A 19,870-nucleotide genomic window follows, 5' to 3' on the forward strand; every position below is an offset into this window, starting at 1 on the left:
TCTCCTAAAATCAAGAGTTCGAGAGAGGCGGACAGTTTTGCTCTCTACCAACTGAAAAACCCAGGGCATGATTGCAAACACCTGGCTCTCACCCGATCTAACAGCTGATTGGTTTAGATGTTGACTCAACTATATGACGTTTTATATAAACTTTTCATTTGAATTAAAAAGAGTTTGATTTTGTCTGATTGAAGGTTTAGTCTGTAAACAGAAAACATGCTGTGTGACTGATGGTGACGTTTAATAGTTATATCACAGATCATAAACCATACATAGTCTATTGTATATTAACACTGGACTGTTTTATCAGCCTATTGATGTATTTAGCAACACAAAGACTTGTGGTCAGTGGGATGTGAGGCCCTGACTATATCTGATCTTTAATGAAAGCTGTTGTCTTGTTTTGTTTGTTTCCTCTTTGTTTGATTATGAGACTCGTGTTTTTAATTTATTTATGTAGTTTGAGGGGGGCAGGTCTTCTGAGTTGATTTATAGACAGCAGCAAACTGATATGATGCTGATGTACATTAAAATACAGGTAAAGTGAAAGCTGAACTATGAACAGAAGTCACAGATCACCTGTGTGGCATTTTATTAGGTGACTCGATCAGAATTGAAACAATTGGAGACTGAGAACAATATGATTGGTGGGTCTGATAACATTTTAATAAATCAGAATCAGATCTAACAGGATGTGAGTGTTTCTGGGACTTCCTGTACAGACTGAAGGCTGCTGGAAAGTGTCGGGAAACTGTTTGAGTAGGCAACAGCTTTCTGTCGCCTCCCCCTGCTGCAGCCGCCTGCTCTTTCCAGGCGAGGCACAGTTCATCTCGAACGAGTCTATTGTTTTCATCTTGTGAGTCTGTGTGTGTCATCATGGCAAAAAGGTGGTCCTGGTGGCACCAGCTGAGTCAAGAACTACCACAGAAGCCATTTTGAGTTGTATGTCTGTTTGGGAACAGATTTTGTCAGCATGATGGCATTGCAACCGTGTAAGATGCAGTCACTAAACTTAAGAGAGGTGTAGCTGAGATCTAAAGGAAAGCCAAGATCAAAGATAGGTGTGGTCTGAGCAGGGGGGCCGGGAGTAGGCTGATAGGAAGTATGGAAGTAGCCATTGCTCCTCCACTTTACACCCCTGGCCAACATTTGTTGTAAGTTGCACATTGCTGTATCGCGACAGGAGTGATCACATTGCAAGATTGTTATACTGCTGCCTTCAAATAGAACTTTGATCAGTGCGAGTGAGCAAAGTTATACAGGAAATGCAAAGGCAAAATGACAAAGGAAAAAGATAAAGCCATTGGGAATATCACCTTCTCCCTTAGACATTTAAAATTATGAAGAAAAACTCCATCGGACTAAAATTACAATATCTTAAAACTGCCCATTAAAGCCGGGACTATTATTTGCTGAAATCACTGAACTTTCATACAAAACTGTTGCTCAGTAAACATCGGGAAATACAATCAAATTGTTTATTCAAACCAGTATGAATATTACTTATGTAAAAATGAGGCTTCAGATGACATATCAATAATGAATCATTCATTTAATCTTGCTCCGAGAGACAGCTCATCAGGAAGAGCGAGAGTTGTGACACTCGCTTTACAGCACCCTAGGATACTGGCACCCGGCATACCAACTCAACACCACTTTATCCTGTTAAAACAATACTTATAACTTGGATTGTTTTTAATGAAAAACCCATTCATTTGATCTGAGGACCCTTACGGATTAAAGGAATATGAATAACTTACAGGGTAATTGACACATAATTTGACTTCATGACCGCTTTAGACGTTGTTTTTTTCCGTCTCTCTTGTGTACCATGGTGGTAAATCTGAGTGCAGTATCCTTTGGTGCTCGTGGTTTTAGTAAAATGAACTGAACAATTGAATTATGGAGAATCTAACCGAGCTAACAATATGTAGCATCTTCATACTGACAAAAGTCAAACTCAAGTGGTTTTATACATCCAGAGAACTTCTTCCAAAATGAACTGCTTGGCAACCAGACCAGGCCTCTAATTGAGACAGGCCTTTATTTGTCAAAATGTGTAGCCACACCGGGCTAGTAAAAGGGACGAGGCGTTTAATTGAAGTTTTATATAAACTCCCATGGCCTCTGTCATTTCTGAAAATGCCAGCAAACACATTACAACTTGTAAACTCTAAGCACTTAGAAAAAGTCCACTGAACACCACAGGAGGTTTTGTTCATGTGGGTTCTTGTGAACACGGTAAGCGTGACACCATTTGATGGCAGCAAATGTCAATAAGCCCCCAAGTGGCTGCTGTTAGCTCAGAGGTATACAATTCAGTGAGTCGTACATGCTCAATAACTACATGTATTAATAGTTGAGGTTCTCTGTCTGTTAGCTAACTGTTTCAGCAACGACTACTGTAAATAATACACCACTATTAAAAGTTTAATTCGTTCCTCCAGACATTTAATATATGTCTTCAGAGGGTTCTGGTGTCGGCGGCGGCACAGATGTTGTCAGTGGTGTCTGACTTCAAACATCTCTTGAATTTACACAAACAGCAGCGGCTCTCAGAGCTATTCATATCACAAATGAGAAACAAGCTAAAAATAAATTCTTATGCCACAGCTGATCACAAACTACCATCCTGCTAGAAAATCACAATTCCTGACCTGAGACACGGCTGACTGCTTCAATAGACGTTACAGAACTGCTTCCACAGAGCCACTCCCTGTCGAGCAGTCAGTCTGTGCTAAATAAGAACATTAAACCAACGATGAGTGATCAATATGAAAATGATTGTTCACACACTGCTGGTACATGTTTATACTGGTTCTGACCAAACTGAGTTCAGCTGCAACACAAACGATGCAGCTCCAATTCAGGTTTTTCTCTAACACTTGTCGAGAAACAAATGCAGATCTCTTAGTTTATATGTCATTAAAGAAAACAGCCTACTTTGAATTGGTAATAACAGGGATTTGTTTGCTTCCAGATTTGCTACAGGCGAGATATCTGTCAGCACTTCTCTAAATCAAAAGAAGCAGCTGGTGGATTCTTGTTCAATGAGCTGCACTAACCGAAGTGGATCAATGTAAAATCACGTCAAATCTCTGTTTTATCATGGTAATTATTTTTGATGGCTCTATTTTGTCTTGTCGTGCTACATTCCTTCTGTTGGTTATACAGAGTGTATTAGTATACCTATGTATTATTTGAACAGCTTACCTGTAGAGAATAACACACACTCAGAAGCCAGGAGTAAGTGTGGCCACTCGTTGAAAGTTTCAGACAAAGAAAACAAGTGTTAGACAATTATTGTTTTTAGATTTTTAGAAATCACCATTGTTCTAACATAATGTAACATCTGCTCTCCCACATGTAGTTGTCACCATTAATAATGCATGTTCTATAGCAACCCCAAAACATCAAAACTTAAATTGGCCAGAAAACAACTGTTAGATTTAGAGGTTTCCTCCTAAGAGTTTGGGTCCTGTTGCTTTAACCGGCTGTCGGGAACACACAGAGAGGGGTTTTTTTCTTCCCTTTTGTTCACTCCTCTATGGAAATGCGCATCTGTTCTCCGGCCACACACGCAGCTGAAACAGTGAATTGGGAAGCCGCAGTTAGTTTTCTGCTTTAATCCATTGTTTCAGTTTTGATCTGTTCCAGCTCCTGTTATTTATTTTTTGCTTTTTACTCAAGGTGCTCTCTTATTTTTTCTTTTCCCAGTTCACTCATGAACAGCATTTTTTTTTTCATGCAACTTGTGTTTGGTTTTTTCACTCTGTCTCACGTGTCCTATAAATGCAGTCGTTAAGGTCACAGACTTGGAAATAACTCCTCTGAGGTTCAATGCCGGGCTCCTCCGATGTTTGCAGTACATTTTTTCAAGTGGCAGGGTTGGCTGGCGGTTACAGACGGTCCAATTGTGACAGAGTCACAGGTTTGATTCCTCTTATAGGCAGTGTGCCCATGTTGAGCCCGCCTCCTTCAGAGACGTTGCTCCTGCCTCACCCCTTTGTTAAAACTGTTGTGTGAGCCAGAAAGTGGATCCGTTAAGATTCACAATCATGCAGCTGAAAGCAGAATGGACTGCTGTTCACCAGGTTTACAATGCAGAGTGCAACACAGTCACTGAAGGCAGAAGCTGCATTGTCGTTACTTACAAACTCAAGGACGTTCTCTTGTCCAGTTGCACTAAAGACAAAGCTTCGTGCTTTTTCTTTCCACCCTATTTTTTTTTTCTTTCCTTGACGTTTTTATTAACAATTCCTGCTCAGGGAGTGAGTTCAGCTCCTGACTCTGCAGTTTCATGGTATGTTTCTGGAGACAGCTGAAACTGCATCTTGTGCTGACCTCTAGTGGTTGATGTGTGGACTTGTTAGAGCAGACAAAACACCTCAGCCGCAGCCATTTAACACAGGTTTTGCTGTTTGGCAGTGGTGTAGTGGTAGTCGATGAGGTGGGCGTACTGCTAGGTAGATAGCCAGGAGATGTGTTTACTCTCCTTTATATTCTAATGGCTTTTGGCTGATAGGTGGGTTTACTGTAAATGGACAGACAAAGAGGTGGATGTACCCCGTATACCTTCACATACCCTCCACTGCACCACTGATACTGTTTCACAGGTTAGTTTAAAGAAATCAACTTTTGTATCTGTTTTGTTTTTTTGTATTTGCATCAGTCTGCTGGTTAGTCATATGGTCTTAAAATGATGTCATATCCTCAGGTGATATTCTCCACCCAGTGCAGTAGTTTATAGACCCTGCACCACATGATTACTATTGATAATAATTACACCTTGTGTTTGGCCTTGTGTTTGTAATTAAAATTTCTGTGAAGACTGAGGAGACCATATTCAAGCACCAGTTTTATTTTTATAGCCTGCTGTATTAACTATTATTTTAGAACCTTCTAAATAATAATAATACATGTATTTATAGCTCAAAATCAGAATACGTTCATGGAGACACTTCGAGACATTTCGCAAAAAGAACTGTCGAGTAAAATTAAATACCTATGCTATTTCCATGTGTGCTATACAGATATTGGTGTGATTTATCCTCTGCTGCAGAGCCCATTTCAAGGCTTTCTGTGGATAAATTGTTGTGAAACAGAACAATTCCTCGAGTGAGTTTTAAATACCACTCTCGACCTCTGACAATGATGATAATGAAAACCAAATGTTCTGCTGACTTAAAAAGAGTGCAAAATTGGATTTAACTAGCCTTTTTTGTGTAGATTGTTGAGAAAAGAATAGTAGTTTGAGAGCGTTGTAATTCAGTGTCAAACAGCGAGGGAAGTGAGAAGAAGTGAGAAGTTACATCCCGAGTCATGTTGATCACTTTGGCTTCATATGCTGCTGAATTAGACTTTTACAGATATTAAACAAAACATAAGTTTTAGTGTTTAAAATAGCAGAAAAATGTGATTTGCCATCTAGAGCTATCTGCAGCTTTGAAACTCAATATGTTGCTATTTATTTTCTGCATGCAATATAAGTAGTAAAGCTATATAATGCTGTTTTTAGCCCTGTGATAGTCTGGCGACCTGTCCAAGGTGTACCCTGCCTCTCACCCAGTGTCAGCTGGGATAGGCTCCAGCACCCCTGTGACCCCTAACCCCTGAATGAATGCTGTTTTTAAATGTGAGCTAGCTCTGAACATTATCACATTCTGTGTGTGTAGGACGCACAAACAACCCACAACTTTGTAAATACATGTAACATTTTATTGGCAAACAGTGTATAAATTGTATAAAAATCAGTGAGAAAGAGCATACAAAATAAAGTGTTACAGTAAACGTAACTTGGCACTTGGGAGCTCTGTTGGATCAGAGCATCATGCAACCCAACATTGCAGGTTTCATTTCACAGTATAATAACTCAAGACCCCACTCCTGCGTACCACTTTCATGTTGATACAAAAGGAATGTAATTAATGATAATAACATGAGTACATGTGTGTTTAATCACACCCATTACTGCTGGATGTTGCTGCAAACAACAAGCCAGTTTAGATTATATATTTATATTGTAGTGCACAGTAACCCACTTCAGTACCATGAGCAGTAGTGGTTATAATGATCAATACTACATCTGCCTTTATATAGAGCAGCAGTAACTCAGTACATTCAGGAATATGGTGGTTATAATGATTAACACTGATTTGGTAGCATTTGTATTATTATCATTTAAGAAACACTTTGAATGTCACAGATACATGTTTACACAGAGGCGCCAAAGGTACCGTGGAAGCCGTACGCCATGTTAACAGGCACGTTGGCTCTTCCCAGCTCTTTAAATGTCTTTGCATCCAGAACTAGGAGGAATGTTGCTTTATCCTGGAGAGGAAAGAAGAGAAAAGAAAAGTGGTCAAATATGTCTTAAAAATGTATTACTAATAATGCATTTTATTTATAGGTGCCTTTCAGAGCACTCAAGACACCTTACAAGACACAGTTAAAAAAACAAGCAGCAATGTATCCATACATCATAAAATTGAATCATCAAATTTAGTAATATACAAGTTAATTAAATGACTAGACAAAAATCATAATTGTAAATATGTTGTTAATATTATAATATAGGTATAAAATCATCACTGCAAGACTCAGTATGTGTGTTGCCATTAAATCAGACTGATTAGAATTAAATTGTAATTAAAAAGCTCATAAAAAAAAGAGACAAATGAGTATATGATGTCATTAAAAGGTCACATTATGCCAGAAATGTTGGCGAGAGTGTGGGTCTTTTGATGTAGACCACTCTCATGTTTTTTTGAAATGTGAGAAAATAACGGTATTTTAGATAAATGGTCTGTAAAGAGCTAAGGCACATGCTAGGATATGAGGTACAGGCTTAATCGATGTAAATTTTCTGAAGAAAATGTTGCTGATGACAGATATTAGACCTAAATATAGTAGCGAGCAAGAAAGCAATCACCAGGAACTAGGGGAAGGAACTGGCTAACAACTGTGGAAGAAATCATTGTAATGGAGAAACTGACACATACTGAGACTACAAGAAGCACAACTAGAGAGAAAATGGGAGAAATGGACTCTATACAAGACTCAAAAAGACGCTGGACTGGAATAATAATTAAAAGATACACTGATCCGTAAGGCTGTAAAAATGTATTTACCCAAGCAGTTTTTATTTTGTTAGCTCTTATTATTTTTAAGCTATTTTATTATTATATTATGCTGTTATAACCGACATGTCAATGCCACTGAAATTGTTTTAATAAAGATCTAAGTGAAAAGAAGTCACAGTATAGTGCACTTTCCCTGTACAGCCCTCAGTCACCCAGCCATTAAAACTTAAAGAACTCCTCATCTAAGATTTCTGTTTCAAAATGCTTTAAATGGTCAGTGTAGCTGTTAAGTTTCTCAAAACTGGTGAGATTTTACTAAAGATGTTGACTGGAAATGCCCCCCATAATATTAAGTAGGTGATCACGGCCCTGCAAAACATCTTTTTAAATAATTTGTGTTTGAGACAAGAGGCTCCATGAGGTGATTAAAATGGACCGTTCATAAACATGTGGCTCTTTATCCAAAAAAGAAAGGATGCATAAATAAATGATTTTTAAAAAAGCAATTTAGGAAATTTAATTTGCCATATTTCCCAACAGACTGTATCAAACAGCTGCTGATCACCACACAGTTTTAGTTTTAATTCTTATTATTTCTGCATTTTACGTCTGTATAGCTTTGTCTTTTATTTACTTGTTGTCTTTTATTTGTGACGGCTGCTCTGGAAAGGTGCTACATGAATTAATTTACAACTTGATGTGGGTTACAGAAACGGTGTAGTTAGGAGAGGAGGTTAATAAGACATTGTAGCACTATCTGAAGCCGGACATGCTCCCAGAAAGGAGCACAACAACACCTTGAGGTGGCTCACACTCTCCTACATGCCTCTAAAAATTAAATTTAGGATTTAAGTGAATTTCAATTAAGAGTTTGTATTATGAAGAACTAACTCATCTGCTGCAGTTATCTTGCAGATGTACAAACTTTGTAATTCACATTCAAGTTTACACATTAGTCACAAACCAAGCATTTGTTCCTGTACCAGTATCAAACAAAACCCACGGTCAGAAATCTTAATATATCATAATTTATTAATATATATATATATGTGTGTGTTTGTGTGTGTGTAATAGTAATCCTATCTCTCTCTGCACAGCTAAACCACACACTGTTATTGACACCACCAACATGTCCAGAAAATATTTTCTGCCTTTATGCTTCTGTGCTTTAGAAAGTTTTTGCTTGTTTGTTTGTGGTTCAAAATTATAAACTACCCAAATTAATTTTGTGTTAATTCAACTATGAATATTTCATCTCTGAATGAATATTTATGATGGATTATGTGTCCCGTTAATTGCAGACTTCAAAGAGAAAGTGATCCGAGCTCAGGTTGATTTACAAGCCTGCTGCCTGGTGGTAACTAAAACTGTACTGAACAAAAATTTAAACCCAACACTTTTGTTTTTGCTCCTGTCTTTCATACATTTAAGTTAAAAATCTGGGAGTTTTTTGCATTCAATAGATTTATTCTTTTCAGATTTTGTTCGAGAAGTCGTTAAAATCTGTGTTAGTGAGCTCTCCTCCTTTCCAAGATAACCCATCCATCTGACAGGTGTGGCGTATCAAGATGCTTATTAAACCGCATCGGCACTACACAGATGTGCCCGTGAGCTGGTCACAATCACATCACTCTACAATGTGCAGTTTGCTCACATGACCACGCGTGCCATTGGCATGCTGGAATGTCCTCCAGAGCTGTTGCCTGTGAATTCTCTGTCTCAGATGTCGCTTCTGTGAATTTGGCAGGACATCCAACCAGCCTCACAACTTCAGACCACATGTGGCCACACCAGCTCAGGACCTACACACCCTGCGTCTTCACCTGTAAGATCGTCTGAGACTAGCCACCCTAACAGCTGCTGTAATGGTTCTCACTGATACCAAAATATGTGGTTGTGAGGCCGGTTGGATATCCTGCCAAATTAAAAGAAATGACATTGATGTATTATGGTAGTGGAATAGACATTCCGGTTTCAGACAACAGCTCTGGTGGACATTCCTGCAGTCTGCATGCCAATGACACGCTCCCTCAAAACTACTGACATCTGCGGCATTGTGCTGTGTCAGTATCAAACTGCACATTTTAGAGTGGCCTTTTATTATAGCCATCCCAAGGCACACCTGTGGAGTAATGATGCTGTTTGATCAGCATCTTGATATCCCACACCTGTAAGGGGGATGGATTATTTCACTGATACACACTTTAACAAATCTCTGACCAAAATTTGAGAGTAATATATCTATTGAGCGCATTAAAAGGTCCTAGCTCTTAATCTTAAACCTGTGAAAAATGGGAGTGTTGCATTTATATTTTTGTTCAGTGTAAAAAAAAAAAACCTCTATTCAACTTTTCCCCGTTAAAGGGTTTTTTTTGGGGAGTTTTTCCTTATCCGCTGTGAGGGTCATAAGGACAGAGGGATGTCGTATGCTGTAAAGCCCTGTGAGGCAAATTGTGATTTGTGATATTGGGCTTTATAAATAAAATTGATTGATTGATTGATTGATTGATTGAACTGTTAAATATAAAGTGGAATATTATAACACTGGCTTAACTCCAGAATAGCCAGCACTTTTACTACTAAGCTTTGACACAATACTTCAGTTCTCATCACATGGGCTCTTCTACAATTCCTATAAATCTGTAAGAAACAGATGTGTCTCATTAGCCGTTCAACATGCCCTCAATGACTTCCCCTCGGCCATCAGGGAAATCCCCACCACCATCTGAAGTGTAATTCCATTTGTCTAAAAAACTGAAGTCACATTGGTGAGCTCAAACCTCATAGGGCTGAGGGGGTGGGTCAACAACGTCGGCCATTCCAAGGCTGAATCCAAATGTCCACCCTCTGGACCTGCAGACTGAGCCCTCGCGGACTTCAGTTGTACGTAGTGTGACTCATTTGTCATCATCGCGTAAAGGCTGCGAGGGCAGAGACTGCAAGCAGCTGATAGACAGCCCTCAAGACTGTTTTACTCAGGTTATAAATCCCATGTAAAGCCTTTTTTGTGACAAGAAACAAGAATATAGGCTATTAATACATCTTTATATAACAGGCTACACATGCTCAAAAACAGAAATGTTTGTAAATAAGGACAGGACTATAACTCAATAAACTGAGCATTACTTACATTAGAATCCTTCTTTTGTGTTTTTTGGCCATATTTTTAGCCTATTTTACGGCACAGCCTGATATGCTGCAATTGCAAAATGCATTCTCAGTCCCTCTACAGCATATACTTGAATATTATTTCTGGCCTACAAAATTCAAGTAGCATTTTAATAGGCCTAACTATCAGTAAGGACAGAGGGATGCAGTATGCTGTAAAGCCCCCTGAGGCAAATTGTGATTTGTGATATTGGGCTTTATAAATGAAATTGAATTGAATTGACTAGATATTTTACACTTTCATAAGTTTTTTTTTTTTTGGACAATTGAAAAAAAAAACACAACATCACATCTGTGTTGCAAAGAAGAAGGAGGTCGAGGCCCCTTGTGGACTGGATGAATTGTGGATTTGGACAGCCCTAAGCACTCCCAGACTTCCCGGGATCATGCCCACAAAGTCTGTGAGTCTTCAAGTGTGGTAAAATCCGAACATTTGGATTCAGCCCTAAGATGTATTTCACCAACTAAGCATTGCAGTTATGCATTTCATGCAAGAAGACACATCCATGGTTAGGCGGCAGTATTATGCGCAAAACTCTGGTTACTGAACACCGAAGAAAAAGATTAATTCAAATGTAAATTAATCAATACATACATTCACTATCTGTCTTGCTTTTCAGTTGAAGTTTTTCTAATGTATCTTACACATGTACGTCTACTAGACTTACATGTATGGGTTCTTTCGTCTCAGCAGATAGTTAAAGAAAATCTCACTGATAGCTTGATATTTTTCTGAAAATCTTGTATAACTAATTGCAGTTATTATTCATGTAGATTGCTGTACTTTTCAGCTTGTATGATCTTTTTATTTCCAAAAATAAAAATGATATCATAAATCCATATCAATAATACTTACAATAATGATGATACAGATCGCAAACAGAAGTTTCAGCTAATCGCCAATCAGCAGAAGATGCCTTTGACTTACTGAGATGAGCCTGCAGTACTTCTAATGATTTCTGAAAAGCAGTATAGCACTAAGCCGACAACTGGCAGTCGATACATGATAGTGTGGGCTGAAAGTGTACAATCCCTCGCTCTTGCCCTCCAAGTGGCCTCTGTGTGACTTAACCTGTTACATAATACCAAAGGTCAAGGGAAAGTGAATAGGGGAAGTGGAACTACTAATAAAAACGCAGCGAGAGTCGTACCTGTGAGGGTGTGAGAACCACAGAGAGGATGACACCATCGTCCTCCTCGACTGCATCAGGTGACGGCACAAACACGGGCTCTGACGGGAAGAAACCCTTCTGGTACCAGACCTGAGGACACACACACATTCAAAAACAGAAGCTTAGTGTTTCAGTATTTTACCTTTACTTCTGACTTATACTTACTCTTAGTTAGTGTAGATTATTATACTTGGATAATTTAGACTTCAGTTAACCTACAATGTGAGTGCTGAATTCTACCTCACTTTGTAGGGTGGGTGAATTGTTAGGTTATTGATCAAGATTCTTGCATATGTATGTTTAACTTACAATATAGCAGTGTCAGCTATGGGCTGTTTTTCCATAAAGAGAGGACAATAGAATGTAAATACAATCATTGTCCCAGGAAGTACACACACACACACACACACACACACACACACACACACACACACACACACACACACACCAACCTTGAGCGACTTGTCCTTCAGGTCCATCTTGAGCAGAGAGTCTCCCACCAGGTGTCTGAAGCCACAGCCGTAGAAATAACGGTATGGCTGTGTGTTATATTTACCATAGTTGATCTGAGGGAACTCCAGGCCACCGTACTCGTAGAGGTCATCTCCATGGAGATCCTCGTGTTGGCAGAACACCTGTTGACAAAGAGCGGATCAACTCTCTATTGTCACTTATAATCAGCAGTTTTTACTGTGGCCCTCCACGAGTTCACGGCACATTAGCCTCAGTGGTTCTTGTGAATAGGAATTTTGATGATGTAAATTTGTTATGAAGATAAACCAGACCCCGTTGGAGAGGGTTTGGCAGCTTCAGATGCCTCAGTGTCTGCATCACAGAGGATTTATCACGGTCATCTCACATCAGGAGCTTAGTGAAGACAGCTCGTCAGTGTCACTACCACCTCCAACACCTTAGGGACTTCAGGCTGCCTCTCAAGGTTTTATAGGTTCGAATACCTGCACTGTAGAGAGCATCCTGACAGACAGCATCTGTGCTTAGTTTGGGAGGAGCAGTTTTGGGACTTCCTGACCCTGCAAACCCTGTGGTGTGGTCTGCTGAACGCATCATCCAATGCCAACTCTCAACCCCACAAGACACTCACACCACGATGAGGGCTCAACGCCAAAACAGAGAAGATGAGGACGAGTTTCTCCCCTCAGGCCAGGTTCTAGGTCAATGGCTTTCATCTATACGTCATAATTTATCATTACAAGTTGTCCACGTGCCATACATTAGATATAATATATGCACTGGTTATATTATTTCAATTCGTATGCAACCCACTCATCAGCCAATCAACAACATGTTCATACAAAGTGTTCTCATTCCTAGGCATCCCCCCGGCCTTCAGCTAACTCCAATATAAACCCATCCACAGCAGTACTTAATGTTGAGAGCAACTTAGGTCATACAAAGAGCAAGGAAGTCAGTGTAGGGTGGAAAGAGGGGAGAAAAACTGGGCTTGCACTCAGGAGATGACAGTTGGAGTTCCAAACCAAAAGTCACTGTTGTTTTAACCTAACGTTACATAACTATGTATGACTGTTGAGCACTGACATCAATCGTGACATCTTTACATCCTGTTACATAAGAAAGGTACTTATTTCATCCCAAAGCATGATTTTTTCTTCTAAACCTAAGTACTTGCTGTCTAAACCTAACCGCAACTGTTTCACAACACTTGTTACAATGGACATGCTAAAGGGTGTCCTGTGTGTCGCTATCAGACGTGACAAAAAAATTGGTATTTAACAACCTGGGCACGAGAACTGGTTGGTTTATACTGTTTTATTGTTTACAGCTTCATGTATTTTAAATAATATTTTAATTTATTCTGTTATTAAATATTAGTCTTCTTTGCCTGTCACTTGCACCTCAGAGCACGGCTATCCTCGTTCATTCTTTGGTTACATCCTGCATTGATTATTGCTATTCTGTCCTCTTTGGTCTTAAGTGTCTCCATAAACTCAAATTGGTCCAGAATTCAGCCGCCCGTATCATTACCAGAGTCCCCTCCAAAGATCATATCGGCAGCTTCACCGGCTTCCTGTTAAATATCGCACCGATTTCCAAATTCTGCTTCTCACCTTTAAGGCCACAGTGTGTAGGAATTTCTCCCATCTAACGTTGAAATCATATATTGAATTCAAACAGATGGCGCACTCTAGCGCCACACTGTTTCAAACACGTATTGCAACAACGGTAGCCGCTGTGTACCAAAAAGCTATGATAACATTGATGAAACCATGTCATCTGATACTTCACAGAGTATTCATTCAGGCTCCTACACAGACACACGTGATGCAATTATTAAAAGTCAATCATTGTAGAAAACAGTTAGAGGGATATGAAGATTTGAAGTGCTTTGTTTTCTAATTTTATACATATTTAACAATCCCATTACCGTTGCATATTTAGAGGTTACCTCATGACATGTAGGTAGGGAGATTTGTCCTATTCTACAACAAATGATAATATCTTAATGTCCTTGTCATAATAAATTTTGAAAAGTCTAATGTGTTTTGTGCAGCACAATATGAGCAGAACATATTTCTGAACACTGCCTGCTGTCTTTCTGCTAAATAGGGAATGTAAATGTAGAAATTTATACTTAAGAGCTTGTCCTTTACAACTCACCTTCTCTTTGCTGAGTTTGACACACGTTGCCGTACTGGAGGACCGCTTGTTCAGGTTCTGGTTTGCTGGGGTGTCATGGTTCACGTTAAGGGGCAGAACAAAACGCCTCGGCAATGGCCTGCTCAACGTGTTGTACACCTGGGAATGACACGATGCAGGAATTTTAGTGTCTTTATGTCTCTTTTTGCAACCGTACACTTGAAAACGTGATAAACATCTATAACTGTGGAGAGACAGTAGACGACCCGAAAAAGTTTTCTTCCTAAAGTAGTTAGCACCAACGATATCTAACAGTGTAGGCTTTCTCAGGCTGGATTTGATGAAGGAGAGAGTGGTTACTCATGTTATATACTGAGTATATATATCATATATATATATATACTGACCTCATCTAATGCTTCTCCCGACTTGCGTAAGTTCTGGAGGAGGTAGTTGTTGATGGCTTCGCCGTCGTCCTGGCAGCACAGATCAATCATCAAGAATCCACCTTCCTCAAAGGCGTTGATCTGATGGAAGGTGGCCATGGCTTTGGCATGGTACTTCACTGCACTTACCTGCGGTACAGAATACACAATTAGATTAGCAGGTGGATCCCCGATCCCTCACCGAAATTTCCATCCAATTTCCTACATTAGATGTAACTAAACCATCACAGTCACATCTCACCTCGCCTGTATGCTTGTTAATGACATGGAAGACAGTCTCCAGCTTGGGATCCCAGTAGATGCCTTCGTTCAAAGCCTTCCCCCTCAGATTGCATGTGACTATCTTCAGCAGGTCCATCTTGATTGGCTGCTCAATAAACACTATGTAGTTCTCAGACATGGCTGGAAGCAGGAGAGGGGTGTTATTGGGCTTTGTATCCAAAGGCAGCAGCGTGAATGATTCAGACACCACTCATGAATAATATATAGACAAGTGCTGGCTTACCAAAGCTGTGGTAGTAGGAGGGATGGGATTTGTCTACAGGCACGATAGAGCAGAGTACTTTGGCTCCCTCAAGGGTTTCTGTGGCATCTTTCTTCTCAGGAGGGACTCTGATGATGTTGTACAGGGCTCCTGGAATAGCCGGGATAGTAAGTTTTTAATATAAAGGAGGATGTGAAACAGATCATACTGCTGTTGATTTATATAAACCTTGAAGGGACAGTTTACTTATGTTCAACCAGCCTTGTATCATAACAATGTGGGTAATATATGGGAATTAAATACTTCAAACTTTCCTCCATTTCACCAGCGTCCAGATAGGGCTGTTGCTTGAACTACAGGCTGTAGTTTGCATTTTCATTTGCCCGCCACTACACACAGGGAGTATTAGCCCCACCCTTCTTTCTGTCTCTTTCTCGAATACAAAGCAAAATTTTGTGACTGTTTTGCCCAATTCCCACCTAAAATGTCTTCAGAAACATATTTAAGTGCACTGTTTAGCTGTAATACGAGAGTTAGTGAACAGGAAGTGGTTGCCATAATGGTTTCCTGTATTGTGAAAATAAAGGCAGAAAATACGACATCAAACCATAAAACTAAGCAGTGTATTCTGTTACTGGGTTCCCTACTTCTTGCCTACATTGTTTTAGAAACATAAGTTTACCATTTAACTGTGTTTGAGATTGTTTGTCACTGGCTGATCACCATATTGTTTTTGAACAAGCAGCCCACATTACATCACCCTCTGGGGTAAAAGCAAACACCACTGTCCCTTTTCTCCGTTTCTCTGTTCATGAGGCACCAATTTCAAACGTATTTGCTCTTTTTTTCTGCATAGACTTTTATAGAAAGACCATCTTTTCAGCAGTGACATACAGGAGTGCCCCCAATTGCTGGCCCCTCTGGCAAAAATAATTGGAAGCCAATAATACTGTATTTAAGAGGCTGTGGCATCCAATGGTACCAACCATACCTGCATAGCTTTTCGGGAAGGTGGCTAAATAATGCTCCAAATTAAGCTAAATCTTGATGAGGGAACAACTGGCATAGCAATTTCAGCGGCGCTATTTGGCCACCTCAATGAAAAATTTCTGGGTGTGCTACTGGTGAAATACTTTTTTAATGTTGGTCTTGTGGATGATGGTACTAACCTTTGGCTCCATAGGAGTTGCCCATATTGTAGGTGGTACCGTCAGGGTCATAGTGTGGGTGAGCAGTGGCTCCATTAACAGCAATGAACTTGCTCCAGTCTACCTACAAAACATAAAAGACATGATGATGACTATGGCTGATAAAACTAAGGCAGAAGACAGATAATACTGACATCTATTGCACCATGACGATCTTGATGGTACCTGTTGCAGCGTTTCAAGGTTCTCTGGGTTCACTCTGTGCATAAAGTTTGTCTCCGTGCTGACGTAGTAGTCTCCCTTGTATTTCACAAAGCTCACACTTGCATTGTCTGTGGGCTCTGTAACCAAAAAAACCACAGGATTATTGAGGCCTTTTAAAAGAATAAAAGTGTTCCCCCTTGAACTGATATCTCACAGAACTTCTTGCTGCTTGTGGTTACACTGCAGCTGGAATGTGAAACACGTGGTAAATGTCCCTTTTTGGTCCCCCGCAGTTGCACGTCATTATGTAACCTTGGTGTACACAGAGAGGCTCCACCCCTGACCTCAATACATATTTAGGCAAAGCAGTGCTGCCACACACATCTGAACTGCTCTAGATTTTCCACTGGCTCTTGAGCTCCTTTCTAAGTAATAAAGCTGGTCTTTGTTTCATTTATACGGCAAAATTGTTGTGCTATGAATCCACAAATCAAATACAGTTGATTGTCATGTCTACTTTGTCATACATTATCCATTCACACTCCGCTCCTTTGTGTTCTGCCTACTCACTTATCATCTCAAAGCGAGACAGGAAGCGCAGGAAGAAGTTTTTACAGGGGTCGGGCATTGCCAGGGTCCCAAATTCTGACATCATGATGCGGTTCTTCTCACTGTTCATCAAATAGGCGTCACTTTTCAGGAACCGGCTCATGTATGTCACCTGACCTTGGTTGATGTGGAAACGGTGTAGCATGGCCATCCCGTCAAACCAGTGGTTGTAGCTGTGATGGAAAACAAACATAAAGGCTTGATCACATCTATTTGGAAACTCTGTGTTGTGTGGAATTGTGCTGAGGTGTTTCCAACTCACTGTGTGTTTCCAAACTCAAACTTCCCCGGCCCGTTGCGGAGGAAGTTGCCATTGATCCAGGTGGGAATAGTGCCTTCTACTTTAGCAGAGATTGGCTCCGGGGTCTCTTCGACAGAGCGCACCAGAGGTTCGATTGACTCCAGTCCCGTCAAGGCTGAGGTGGTGGTGATGGCCATGTACAGAAGGACAATATGGAGATGGCATCTTTTGACTGCCAAATTATCAGGCAACAACCTACTATGTCAACTGAAAATTGCACTCATTGGAAAACTTTCAGAACAGCAACCAAGATTTTGTCTGTGTGGATAATACATGATGCGTTGACTGCACTCTGCAAACAAGTTTATCTTGTTTCAACCACTCTGCTGAACAAACAAACTGAGAATTAGATAACTATCTGAACTTTAACTTCACGCATTCTGTGCCCGTCTGGTAACTTAACTGTCCTGCTGATATGTTTCTTTTTTTTTTTTTTTTTTTTTTAAATGTCTCAAAGGTCAGTGTCAGTGAAATGTCTGGACACTACAGATATATAACATGCTGCATTTACATAGCAGGGACACTCTGCCCTAGCTGACATGGGAACATGAAAACCGCTCCTACTTTGGCTGACACACACAGCAGGAATCATGCAGCATGTTGCATTGCAAGAAATAACAAGGTCACAGTGCCTTTGTTGTTTGGCTTCGCTGCAATGTTTGTCTGACAAACTTCCTGAACAACTTCTGACACAGAACTCTGAAGGATCATTCCCTGTGGCAGATACCAGTGTCACCTCTCTGATTTATGATTGTTGATATTTGGACTAAAATGAAAGAACATTTGCGGTCCTGAAACAGATGGGGAGTGGCAGTCTGAATCCTCTGAGGGCAAACAGACTGAGGGTAGAGTCAGTCAGAAGTTAAATTGGACTTGAATTCAATCAAAAGGTCACTCTGTTCATTCTATTTTCAAGATAAAAGATGTATTAAAAATATTCAGAAAAGCACAATCTGTTCTTAAAAGCACTATAGTATGAAACAAAGAAACCACTGATAAAAAAGGCTGCTGGTGAAGTATTTAAATTATTTAAAAACCCATTGACATAGCATGAAGTGCCCCGCCCCCTCTACCTAAAATAGTGCCTAGTTGTCCCTTCCCTTTACCATGTAAAAGACATCTCTTGTCCAGCAGTTAAACTTTTTAAAAACATTTGCAAATAAATATTCTGTGTTTTCAATGAGGAAGAAACAGGAGATCTACTTTTTACAAGATTTTGCTTTTTGTGGAAAAAAATAATTACAAGTAAAGGGAGAGTATTTCTTTATATCTTAAAACATGTTTGGAGAGGAATATCTCAGCACAGCGCCAATATGTGGCATCTCTGTCATTAAACACCATCATTAAGGGGAGATGTGGGAAGAAATATCACTTTTGATAAGTGGTGATTAATAATGCGACTTAGAATATTAAATTTACACATGCTGCGTGTCATTTTTCAACAATCTGAGTCAGTTATGTAGCCTAATCAACCACGTGTAGAAACACACCTCTGGGACAGGTATGATATGGGCGCTGTCTGCATATATTGCATGTACACATCGGCTGTATGCATTGTGATTACGGTCTGTTTTTAATACAAAATTGACTTGTAAGCAATGTTGACGCAGCAATGGGGTCTGTATTTCTAAAGTCCTGCAGCCTGTGGCAATGAAACATGATAGGACGGAGTTACTGTGCGAAGAACACTCTGTCCTGCCAGTGCGTGCTCCGCAGCCTGCGCTGCACATCATCGAGCTGCCAACTGTAGCCTACAGCAACAGTCAGATCAGAAAACTCCACAGTAAAATGTTTCAATAAATGTTAACATGCAAAATAAGGTCTGGTCGCGGTGTAAAGTGCGTCTCAAGTGTTGGTTTTAACATACACCAGCGCTGCCTGCAATAACTGCGCTCTGAAACCATCAGCAGGTGAATAACCCCTCTCTTTTCTCCGCACAATAAACACGCACAAAATACATTAGGATTTAACCTACCTGACGCGTCGAGCTTCATGGGAGACATGTTAGCGCTTAATGTGGATGGATACGACTGCTGCTCTCTGCATCTGTGTCCTGCTGGACCATAAAGTGCGCACCACGAGAAAAGCGTGTGGTAGTGCTCTTACGTAACCCGGGATGTAGTCCAGACACCGATGCATACGGGTACTATGCAAAACATTCGGGCTGCGCCTATAGGAGCCACTATAGCAAAACATGTGCAGATGTATGTGGAGTTGTGTAACTGTGGTCTGTCTCAATATGCATGTGTGTAATCAGATTTGCAGATGTGTTGTATTTAAATATATATATATATATATATATATATATATATATATATATATATATATAAAGTGTATTGAGAGTGTAAATGTAGACAGTTAAAGTTCAAAAATACATAAAAACATACAAGACAGGACAAGACAAAACAAATCTGAGTGCTACTCAGGTCAACTTTTGGGAGCACAGTGATTATTAGATTTGTGTGCTGGGGTTATTGGATTGTGTGTGCAATGTTTATTAGATTAGAGCACAAGGGAAGACAAAAGTGTGAGCATAACAAATGATGTTTGTGAGCATGCAAGAAGAATTGTGTAACCACGTTTGAGACAGCTCTACCTTCACTTTTGGTACTCTGAATACCCTGAAGGCAAACTTCATCT

At 40.0% G+C, this 19,870-nt stretch overlaps 2 protein-coding genes across 2 annotated transcripts in view; one reads left to right on the forward strand and one right to left on the reverse strand.

Annotated features, from left to right (window-relative positions):
* Positions 1 to 19,870, forward strand: part of snx19a (sorting nexin 19a) — a 128,779-nt gene that overhangs the window by 90,089 nt on the left and 18,820 nt on the right. The window lies entirely within an intron of this gene.
* bco2a (beta-carotene oxygenase 2a) lies at positions 5,721 to 19,331 on the reverse strand. The gene is made up of 12 exons (XM_049592764.1): positions 19,206 to 19,331; positions 17,192 to 17,345; positions 16,891 to 17,102; positions 16,342 to 16,457; positions 16,138 to 16,240; positions 14,990 to 15,118; positions 14,726 to 14,886; positions 14,446 to 14,613; positions 14,060 to 14,197; positions 11,875 to 12,057; positions 11,402 to 11,512; positions 5,721 to 6,330 (listed from the first exon to the last, which is right to left on the reverse strand). The coding sequence occupies exons 1-12, from the start codon at positions 19,231 to 19,233 to the stop codon at positions 6,214 to 6,216; spliced, it is 1,620 nt and encodes a 539-aa protein (XP_049448721.1). The 5' UTR covers positions 19,234 to 19,331; the 3' UTR covers positions 5,721 to 6,213.

The sequence above is a fragment of the Epinephelus fuscoguttatus genome, linkage group LG12 (assembly GCF_011397635.1).
Source record: "Epinephelus fuscoguttatus linkage group LG12, E.fuscoguttatus.final_Chr_v1".
NCBI lineage: Eukaryota > Metazoa > Chordata > Actinopteri > Perciformes > Serranidae > Epinephelus > Epinephelus fuscoguttatus.

Coding starts and splice junctions, on each gene's coding strand:
- bco2a (XM_049592764.1), bottom strand. CDS start 19,233: ATGTCTCCCATGAAGCTCGACGCGTCAG. Junction 16,458..16,890: donor GTCTCGCTTTGAGATGATAA/GTGAGTAGGCAG, acceptor TTTTGGTTACAG/AGCCCACAGACAATGCAAGT. Junction 11,513..11,874: donor TGAAGGACAAGTCGCTCAAG/GTTGGTGTGTGT, acceptor GTGTGTCCTCAG/GTCTGGTACCAGAAGGGTTT.